This window comes from Channa argus, chromosome 2, assembly GCF_033026475.1.
Source record: "Channa argus isolate prfri chromosome 2, Channa argus male v1.0, whole genome shotgun sequence".
NCBI classification, from domain to species: Eukaryota; Metazoa; Chordata; class Actinopteri; order Anabantiformes; family Channidae; genus Channa; species Channa argus.
Window position 1 is genome coordinate 12,022,120 of NC_090198.1, and position 10,663 is coordinate 12,032,782.

Here is a 10,663-nt window from a genome sequence, read left to right on the forward strand (position 1 = left end):
TATTTTCTAAAAGTTAAAAAATATAAGTAATATTGAACTTTTACTTTTCCCCTTCAGCTGCCACAAAAAGAACATCATCATCTTCATCATCATCTTCATCATCATCATCTTCTGGTCTGAAGTATAAAAACAGGACTCAAACCAGACAGACTTTGTCAAAAGCCCTTACTACCTCATGTTCGAAACAAAGTCGCGTAAACAATAACAGGGTACCAAAGAGACTTAAATCCCAGTCCAAGCCTTCACTAAGTAAAGTCCAGTTGCGGAGTCGCAGAAGGAGTGCAGAGCCCAAGGCATTGGCCAAAGGAGAGACTTGCCAGCTGGGTCTCAGGGACTCAAAGGTGTCACTGTGTAAAGGTGTCACCATCAAAAAGGAGAAGGATGGACAAGAGCTGGTGCAGCAGACACTAGGTCAGCGGGGCTGCCTCACCCGTCATGCTGCCAAGGAAAATGGCAGTCTGTCAGTTGTGCAAAGCAGTGAGGCTACCCAGTGTTCCATGTACAGGACTCGCAGGTCCACAAGGACTCTTGTAAAAGGCCAGGAAACTGCAGCTGGTGTTAAGCTGGAGCCCAGTGCTATTGATGGCTTGAGCCCAGTCCCTGGTGGAGTGGTCATTAAGACTGAGCCAGCTGACATGGAGGAATATCTCCGCCATGGAGTGGGGCTTGAGCAGCCAACATTAGACCCTGGCTATGCCAGAAGAGGGTCATGCACCAGACGAAAACGACTGACGCGGCTCAGAACCGAGAGAACAATTAAATGTGAGGACTCGTATGAGGAGCCATTCATGCCAGTGGCTGGTGGCCACACCGCTAACTTCTCAGACTGTGGAAACGTACTGCTGAGCTTTACTGACCGACACAGGGAGTTTAATGGGGTTGCAAATGGTAGCAAGTCCCTACGTAGGGACAAGGGCAAAAGTGGCTGCCGGTCACAAGAGAAAGGGAAGAAGAAGCGTCAGATCACACGATATGATGCCCAACTGATCTTGGAAAACAACACAGGCATCCCCAAACTAACACTCCGCCGGCGGAGGGACAGCAGTAGTAGCAAGACGAATGACCCCAACGATCCCATTGGCCCCTCCAGCCTTTCTGCCTCTATGGTCAACTCAGCTTCTTCCAGCAAAATCAGCATCAAGTTTAGCAAGGACCATGATAAGGACAAAGGCAGCTCATACATAGCAAAACTTAATAATGGCTTTGCCCCTGTGGTCCACAGTAACTCCACCAAACTGAAGATCCAGCTGAAGAGAGAGGATGATTCACGAAGAATATCCCAGACTAAGGCAGACCAAATATCCTATAATGGGGACATGGGTCAGAGTCTGGAGGTGAGGACTGGTGGACATAGGACCCAAAAAGTCCTGGCAGACCCTTCGTCCGATGAGGACAATGATGAGGAAGGGGAGGATGATGATGACTATTTCGACAATGAGTTCGAAGACGATTTCATTCCACTTCCTCCAGCAAAGCGACTCCGACTCATTGTGGGTAAAGACTCCATAGACATCGATATCTCCTCCAGGAGGAGAGAGGATCAGTCTCTTAGGCTCAATGCATAAGCTGTGGGGCTCATCACTCCCACTTTTCCTTGTAAATAAAGATGACTCGCTAATCAACTGTTGTGTTGATGTAAAAGAAGTACAGTAATTTAAAAACAAAATTGCTGAAAAGTAAAAAATTTGAATGAAAGTTACTAGAGGGTGCTGTTAACCTAAAACAAATCTCTGTTATTCACTGAAGTTGTGGTCACAAAGTGGAATTTTATTAGGATAAATTACAGTTGTTAAGCAAAGTTTTACTCACCCAGTCCACCTCTTATGGCATTTTATCTGCATACTGTCCTAAATGTAAACTGCAGGTTTTTGCTAATTTGTCCTTAATGTTTCCGAGTAATTTGACTTGTGAAAAACTAGAATTTGTTTTAAGTTCAACTATTCCTTTTAAGTGAATGCACTTGTTATATTCAAAATGGACAAGGGTTTTGTAGAAAGTGTACAGTATGGTGACTATCCCCTCTGTCTCATAGGCAGGATTTTATTGAATTTATTTTTGTTTCATAGTTTGTAATTTTTGTGTGGCAAACCATGCTGAATTTGCAGTATGGTGTGTTTAGTCCGGAGGCATTATTAGATCAGTCACCTCATTTGAATCCAGCTGCCATGTTCTCATTATTCCAGTAGTTTTTCTGGCAAAGAACCTCTTAAATCTCATTATCAGCATTATTTACTGAGTAATTTAATCATGTCCCCCATCCTGGTTTTAATCATATAATGCTTAATCGTTAGTCATTCCCGTTAGTATTGCAGCGGAAGTGGATGTGACAAAACCCAAGTTTATGAGATGAAGGCCAGGATCAACTCCCTATCACTTTTTCAAGGCGCTTTAAATTTCAATAAAATTTATCTTAAGAAAAGCACAGAAGCTTTGTAAATCAGTCAAATGTTCCAAATTTTGTCTTTGTTTTTTGAGCTACTGTATAATGGTAACATGGCACATATGATAGGCCATCTCTGCAATTAAGAACATGAAGGCATATTCACATCCAATAAAAGGCTACCTGTATGCTTTTTTCCATCATTGAAAATAATGTACAGTAGAACCATTGTCCCCCTACTACTTTCTAAGCGTGCTAATTAGAGCTGCAAATTGTCAAAATTACCTAGTTCAGCTGACCAATGTGACTATTTTCTGGTTTCCCTAGGCTTCTGTGAACAACTTAAGGCTGTTTTGAAAGTGGTGCTGTGGGAAGTTGTGACAGCCATTTATCACAATTTTCTGACATTTTATTGTTCTTGAGTAATTTAGAAAGAAAATAAGATGCATATAAATATTAAAAGTGGCTGCTGCAGCCCTAATGTTAACGGATATCCATCAACACTAGAGTTTTTAGGAGGGAAGTCACATTTGTTAAAAATATTCTTACGAGCTTAGAATCATGTATTCTGGTCTTGGTGGTGCTAATTTTTTTTTTCTTTTTTTTTGCCATCTGTTTGCATTTCAGTGCTGTGTACATCTGTGCTGGTAGATGTGGGAGCATTACCTTTTACAGCCTCAAATGATGTAGAAATGCATCAGTAATACACGTTATCAGAATTATCTATAGCATATTGAATTTTTTTCCTACACAGGTGCACATGTACATTGTCTTTTTACTTAAAAAGATAAAAATCTTAAACAAATATCCAACAGCATTAGGTGCCTTAACAAAGAGCTTTTTGACACATTTAGACCAAATTTGTAACAATCAAATGAGGAATGAAAAATTTAAGCCATCTGCTTCCCCCTTGAAATCCGGAAACAATCAAGTCCATTAGTCCTCCTGTATATTATTTTACTTTTGTTAAATAGAAGTAACTGAACAGCCGACTAGATCAGGGGATCAACTGAAACTGAATGTTCCACTTTTTTGTGTTAGTATGTACTGTTCATATCACCAGCAGCTAATCACCATTCTGTACCTGGCTCAGTTTTTTTCTTCCCCATTGTCAGACGTCCACTCTACACTGTAAACTGTTCCAGGTGTACCGTCTGTGTGGTCTTTGTCCAATACACAGCTGTCAAGATTTCCAACTTATTCAAAAAGTAGAAAAAAGAAAAGAAAAAAGGCAAAACAAATGTGAATAGTTTGCGGACATTTTAGTGTGTTGCGTGGGTAGTGGGAAATATGTAAAGAGAATTAAAAATGGGCAGTGCATATATTGTCCAATATGTAAATCATGTGAACACATCTTGTACTTATTTAACAATTTTGAATACTTGAAAACTATATAAAGTTTCTTTGTGACTCTTGTTTCCTGAGCCTGTTTTGAAACTTAAAAACCCAAGCTGTGTTCCAAAGCCATACTACATACTAATCATCATGTATTTAGTCAATGTTGCTAATGAATCCAGCTACAAGTAGAATTTTTGTTTTTTATTTTTTTCCCTGGTTTGAGTGTATTGTGTATATTGACCAAACTGCAAGCGGTAAGTAAAATGCTTAGAATTTGTGTGTAGCTTGGATTTGGAACATGCCTTTCTATCTTGATTTTAGTGCAAACATTTCAATGGCAATACTGTTCATAAGCATCTTTCATTAAACAAATGCCTACATATTTGAGACAATTCTATCTGAATCCTATATTCTGTATTTTTGATGTCAACCAATCTCATGAAAAGACCAAAATCACCCATGTATTTCTTGTCTTTCCTTACTTGTGAGCAGCTTTCAGCCCAATTCTCATTGGTACCCACTGAATATGTACACCAGTATAGTACAGAGTTTTATGTACTAGTACAACAGAAAATACTGCAAAAAAGGAAATTAATTCATGTTTGGTTGTCTGGTGAGTATTTACATCTCCATATGTATGTGGGATAGAGTCAAAAGAAACCAAAGTGTGTGTATTAAAATATTACTATTTGGACAACAGCTCTATTGTAGAGAGGAACATGATATATCAGTTAAACGATACTTGTAATAGTTGTTAATAATACTCTAGTCTTCATGGGATTTCTTGACAAGCATAATATAGAATATAACCAGCTGTATAATTTAAATTCTGCACAAATATTTTATAGATTTTGTTTTCTATTTTCATTGCTATTTAGGACATTCTCCAATACAATTGTGCTGTTGAGTGAGCTAAAATTCGGACACTTCCTTGAGTGTCGATATTGATAAGTTTGTTATATGTAACAATGTCCTATCAGTACTTTGTAATCTTGTATGTGCCTTTAAGTTAATGCTATCGCTTGCAGTTCAGATATGTGCTGTGTTGAAAGTGATACATGTTACTTGGTCCAACTTCATAGCGTCAAAACTTTTATGAAAAAGAGACAAGGATACTTTCGCAGATATGAAGCGTAAATTGTTCTCCTCAAAGAGGGCATTTACTCCATTGCTGCCCCCAGGGATGCTGGAGGTGCATGACTGCCTCTGCAGCTCCCTCCTGAATCAACTGTTCTAGTCATGTCTGTTTAGTGGCTGATGTGAGCCTTCTTCATCTATGCAGTACATTCTATGGGGGTTCTGAAAATATGGTAGAGGCATAGGCTCCCTGTGAAGGCACCCAACTCCCCACCATCCCATCTCTCCATCACAATTAGTGGCCTTTAGGGATCTCCTCCATGCCAAGTGGTGAGGGATCAGGTCTGACCCACTGCCAAGTCAGTGGCAACAAGATACCAAACAGCAGGCTTGTTACTCCAAGTTGTTGCGTTTATGTGTGATGAACAGATGGATGGACAGGCTGATCGGCAAGGGTCACATTCTGCAGCTCATCAACCCATAGCTGACATTCAGCAAGAACTGGAAACAATCGTCCCCTTTCACGTGTTCCAAATGGAGCTGAAGTAGCTTCTAGAAAAAGATGTGACTGACAGAGTCAAGCCCAGGAAGGATTTTCAGGGTTTCTGCTCCCACTACTTCCTGGTTCCCAAAACATTGGGGTAGATAACGTCCATCTTAGAGTTATTTCTCCTGAACTATTTGATAACTGTAATGCACTTTCACTTGCTGAGGTCACAATGCAATTTCACCAGTTTAACTGGTTAACCTTGGCACACCTGAAGGACATGCATTTTTACATACCCATCATCCACTGACACAAAGAGTTCCAATGTTTCTCTTTTCTTGCAAACCAGTACCAATATGACAGTCTGCCTTTCAGTTATTTCCCTATTTTATCAGACCTGCGTTTTATAATAAATGGGACAAACAGTTCTCCCCAACCCCCTCCCCAGATCATCATTTATCATCTTCTGGAGCTAAACTATGTTAGCATGAAAAAGTGGTGGAGAGATTGGACACATTGTCTTGTGCAAAGTTTACCAGTCTGCAGCTCTCATTGGACAGGAGGGAGAAGGAGAAAGAGTCCTGGTGGTTTCAAACATTTTCCATTTACGGATGATGGAGGCCACTGTGCTCACTGGGACCTTCAATGCTGCAGAAACGTTTCTGTACCCTTCCCCAGATCTGTGCCTTGGTACAATCTTGTCTCTGAGGTCTACAGACACTTCCTTGGAACTTATATATGTTTAATTATGTCTAATCAACTGAATTTCCCACAGGTGGACTCCAATCAAGGTGTAGAAACATCTCAAGGATGATCATTGGAGACAGGATGCACCAGAGCTCAATTTTGAGTATCATGGCAAAGGTGGTGAATACTTATTTGCATGTGATTTTTTTATTCGTTTTTTGTTTTTAATAAATTTGCAAAGATTTCAAACAAACTTCTTTCATGTTGTTATTATGGGTTATTGTTTGTAAAATTTTGAGGAAAATAATAAATGTAATCTACTTTGGAATAAAGGTGTAACATAATATTTCTGGATGCACTGTAGGTGCCACAGTAAAGGTTTGTAGGTTTAAGCTTGATTTCGGAGCATTTGTCTTGTAAAAGGAAAAAGTTGTTTTTAAACAGTTTTTAATTAAACAAAGATTAAAATAATATTTTTAAATTAAATTTGTTTTTAGGAAGTAAATTAGTGAAGGAATCAATGTCCCGAGCAAAAATCCTGCAGATAGTAACTTTGTTGACCTCAAACTATACATGACTCAATGGATTTGAACTCAAGACAAAATAAAGAAACATGTTCGGCAGCCAAGAAAACATTAATTGTCAATTGCAATATGTCAGTATACAAAGTATTCTTTGTGGCTCATATAGACATACTACTACTACTAATAATAATAGGTGTACTTTATGACACGTCTCTGTACCTTGGGCTACCAGCCAATCTGCAGCGTCCTGCTAAAACCGTATCCAATCAGATTTGACGGAGCGTTATTTAAATACACTGCTGAAAGCTCTTTATGTCAGGTTTTTTTTTTTTTGATTTGATTATTGCTTAAACAAATAGCCATCTCTACAAGTCACGGTTTTGAATTTACTACTCCCGACTTTGAGAATGTCTGGGCAAGCCGATGCTTTGGTATGTAAACTGAATTTATTTTTCGGTTTCTGCAAACTGCACTGCCGTAGCTAATGTGGACCTGTGATCTTCTACTTACTCGGCTTCAGTTGTGTTTTCGGGTTTGCTTTTATTATTATGTAGGTTAACCGTCAAATAGACTAGCAGTACTCATTAAATCGACTGTATGGTATTTACTTCATTCTATATTCGCAGCTTCCGTCCACAGATAACCCACTGAAGATGGGTAAACTCGCAATATCAAGTAGAGCTGCTCTTGGCGAGATCACCAACTTTCCTGCAGCAGCAGTCAACACAAAGGTAACAGCAACACACTGTTTAATCTACAATTTTAAATAAAATTGTAGTTGCTTAAAGTGTTATTTATTTTTAAAGGAAGTCTTGTTTACCTTTAGTTGAAATTGTGACTGAAATGTTATTTAGTAGTTTAAAACCATTTGAGGTCTCAAAAATGGAAGTTAAAGTCAAAGTTAAAATATGCTATCAAGCCTTTAAACCTGTTCTTTACGTTATTTAGAAATGGCTGAGTTTCAAATCTAAAATGCATATATATATTTTCAACTTGTTTTCAAGAGCCCATGTACAGAATGGAACAAGGTGGCTGGAACAGATTTAATTTGCTTCTAATTGCCCAAATTGTTGTGGGTTGTGTTTTTTTTTTTTTGTTGTTGTTGTTTTTTTTTGTGTTTTTTTTTTTTTTTTCTCAGAGGACTGGACCAGTTAAAGCATCTGCTAAACAATCTTGTGTTCAAAAACCAAAACACACTTTGAAGGTGGCACCTCTGGTCCCAGTTCAAGCCCCTGCAGATCCCCTCCCTTCAGTCTCAGAGGAGTCGGCTGATGTGTCCATGAAGGAAGAGCAGCTGTGTCAGGCTTTCTCCGAGGCACTGCTTGATGTGCAGGACGTCGACGAGCAGGACGGTGACTTGCCACAGCTCTGCTCAGAATATGTCAAAGACATCTACAATTATCTGCATGTCCTCGAGGTAAATGTCTGCTTAGACCAGCCCCCTGCTTTTTATCTTTTGTATTACAGCATCTTTGGTTTCCACAGGTGCAGCAGGCCGTACGAGCAAACTATATGGAGGGTTATGAAATCACTGATCGCATGCGAGCTCTGTTGATCGATTGGCTTGTCCAGGTTCACTCCAGGTTCCAGCTGCTGCAGGAGACCCTGTACCTCACAGTTGCTGTCTTGGACCGTTTTCTGCAGGTAAGAACCGTCTAATTCCTGCTGTAAAGGTCTGATTAACTGGTCTCTTTACTTGGCTTGTGAATTGTGTAAACTATCCCTATTGTGCTGCAGGTTCAGTCGGTGTCTCGCAGAAAGCTGCAGCTTGTTGGTGTGACTGCCATGCTGGTGGCCTGTAAATATGAAGAGATGTACGCTCCTGAAGTCGGAGACTTTGCCTACATCACAGACAATGCATTTACAAAGTCCCAGATTCTTGAGATGGAGCAGATTGTTTTGAGGAAGCTTAATTTTCAGCTGGGACGTCCTCTTCCGCTACATTTCCTCAGGAGAGCTTCAAAGGTGGCTAATGTGAGTTTTGAACAAATGTAATATGGTGAATCAGCATACTAATTAGACTGTCTTTAATGTAAGTGCATGTCTATGACCACTCCCTGGATGTTGGTTTTAACTCAAATTAGTCCTCCAGTCCACATTTAAAGGCCATACTTTATCAGTGAGTTGAGGTTGTAGATTACTAGCCCAGACAGAGTCCTCAGAACTGTCTGTTTTCTGTGATAGTCTGATGTAGAGAGACACACACTGGCAAAGTACCTGATGGAACTGACCCTACTTGACTATGACATGGTGCATTATCGGCCCTCTGAGATTGCTGCTGCTTCCCTGTGTCTCTCCCAGTTGCTGCTTGATGACCTGCCTTGGGTAAGTTTAAAATTGAAGCGTCTGGTGTAATTGCTTTAATTTTGCCTCTATGCTGCTTCAACTAAATGCTTTGTTTAATTCCCCTCCTGTGTCCTCAGTCACCTACGCAGCAGCACTACTCTACTTATGACGAGGCCCACTTGAAGCCAGTTATGCAACGCATTGCCAAAAATGTCGTCACCGTAAATGAGGGGAAAACGAAGTTCCTGGTAATCAGCTGAGAATTATATTTTATTTTTTGGTTGTTTTTAAGGGATTATAAAGTTAAACTTGAATAAATCTTCTGCAGGCTGTGAAGAACAAGTACTCGAGCAGCAAGCTGATGAAGATCAGCCTCATCCCTCAGCTGAATTCATTGATCATCAAACACATGGCGGATCCTCAGATCAACAACCCTTGAGGAAAACTTTACGTTTCTTTAGTGGACACTTCACTTGCACTTTATTTTAACCAGAGTACAATCTATGCAGATATATCTAGTTTTTAATAAATGTTTTTATTCTAAGAATTTCTTCACAACCCCTAATTAACTTTGCTTTTTGCCAGAAATCTTGGCTGCAGTTTAACATACTTTAATGCACTTGATATTTTGCTGTATGGTAGTTTGGGCCTGATGGGTGGGAATTGCGTATCTTAAAGCCATGCTAGCTTTCTTGATGATAAACTAGGGCATTTTTGTGTGTTTTTGTGTGTTTTGTCTGTTGGAATATATATATACACACACACACACACACACACACACACACACAACCAGTACATATAGGACTTGATTTTGTGTAGAGTAACATGTGAATTCCACCTCATCCACACACTGTGGTTCAAGAGTCTGCTTATTTTTCATACCATTGTTAGAAATCTTGATCTGCAGAGTAATAAAAGGGAATGATGCATTCATTTTGCACTATGACAATATCAACATTTGTAGCTTTAATTTAAAGAAGTCCTTGTGATGTTAGTACGATGAGATCAGGCTTTATCAGCAAGTCATTGTCATAAATCCTGATCGCCATTTGTTTGAGTTGTTTGAGTTTCTTTAGTTGTAGTTTAGTTGTAGTTGCTTGACGCCTGATCTTTGCAGCATTACGTTTAAGGGCATCACATATGGCTCTGTTGGAACAGTGTTTTCTGTGTGCTCATGACATTAGAGGTTGTAGAATACCACCATTTATAAACACAGTAATGTGTGTGTGAGAGACAATTGTACTCTTCAGACTCTGACCTCATCTCTTCCCTCTTCATCCAGATGGGTCAGTCTGAATGGTGTGATCTTCTCAAAATGGTTGTAACCTGCTACACTTTACAACTGTTCATATTTAAAAACTGTTTACACAGGCATACCTACATTCCAGTAAAGTACTAGAGGTTTTTTAAAATCTGTATTGTAGAATTTAAAAACACAGGTTTGTGGGTATTTGTGTCTGAGTACTTTTGGGACATAATTCTGAGATGTCTTTGAAATATAGTTTAGACAGTTGGTTTATAAAGGAGGGAAAACATTTAAAGAGAAGTGTTAAGATTTACTTACAATGACTTTTAAATGGTTTATTCAGTATTTTTGTTATTGCAGTACATCACTGTACTATGGTAGTGTAGTGAATTCTACTGTGTGTTGTTTAGTATCATTGCTGAGCTGAGTAGCCCACTTCTTCCCAAATCCACAAAGAGAAAAAAATTTCCCTAAAGTAGAGTTATTTATATGGACCATTTCAATAAATGTCTTTCAAAGTGCTGTACATGGGTATAGGACAATATTAGAATGACTGTTACAAATCAAAGCAACTAAAATAAATTGTGGACAAAAGAACTGATCCAAACTAAAAATTACAGTACTACTTGCTGTAAACT

The 10,663-nt window shown here is 39.1% G+C and overlaps 2 protein-coding genes across 3 annotated transcripts in view; both read left to right on the forward strand.

Moving 5' to 3' along the window:
* kmt5b (lysine methyltransferase 5B) overlaps nucleotides 1-3,795 on the forward strand; it is a 10,640-nt gene extending 6,845 nt beyond the window's left edge. The window contains exon 10 of the mRNA XM_067495410.1: nucleotides 58-3,795. Within this exon, the coding sequence (XP_067351511.1) occupies nucleotides 58-1,565 (1,508 nt within the window). The 3' untranslated portion in view covers nucleotides 1,566-3,795. The remainder of the gene's footprint in view (nucleotides 1-57) is intronic.
* Nucleotides 3,796-6,782: 2,987 nt separating this feature from the next.
* LOC137119187 (G2/mitotic-specific cyclin-B2-like) lies at nucleotides 6,783-9,713 on the forward strand. Of its 2 annotated transcripts, none has more exons than XM_067495825.1 (8): nucleotides 6,783-6,924; nucleotides 7,120-7,224; nucleotides 7,632-7,910; nucleotides 7,979-8,137; nucleotides 8,231-8,467; nucleotides 8,678-8,818; nucleotides 8,917-9,027; nucleotides 9,108-9,713. In XM_067495825.1, exons 1-8 carry the CDS (start codon nucleotides 6,901-6,903, stop codon nucleotides 9,216-9,218), a joined length of 1,167 nt encoding a protein of 388 aa, XP_067351926.1. In that variant the 5' UTR covers nucleotides 6,783-6,900; the 3' UTR covers nucleotides 9,219-9,713. The 2 variants fall into 2 exon arrangements, with proteins under 2 accessions (XP_067351926.1, XP_067351927.1); XM_067495826.1 differs by having other exon boundaries at nucleotides 7,698-7,910.
* Nucleotides 9,714-10,663: the final 950 nt, after the last annotated feature.

Bases quoted from the DNA above. Each gene is read 5' to 3' on its own strand.
- LOC137119187 (XM_067495825.1), top strand. From the start codon at position 6,901: ATGTCTGGGCAAGCCGATGCTTTG. The intron at 8,468-8,677 runs GTGAGTTTTGAA...TTTCTGTGATAG, and splicing joins GAGCTTCAAAGGTGGCTAAT to TCTGATGTAGAGAGACACAC. The intron at 9,028-9,107 runs GTAATCAGCTGA...AATCTTCTGCAG, and splicing joins AGGGGAAAACGAAGTTCCTG to GCTGTGAAGAACAAGTACTC.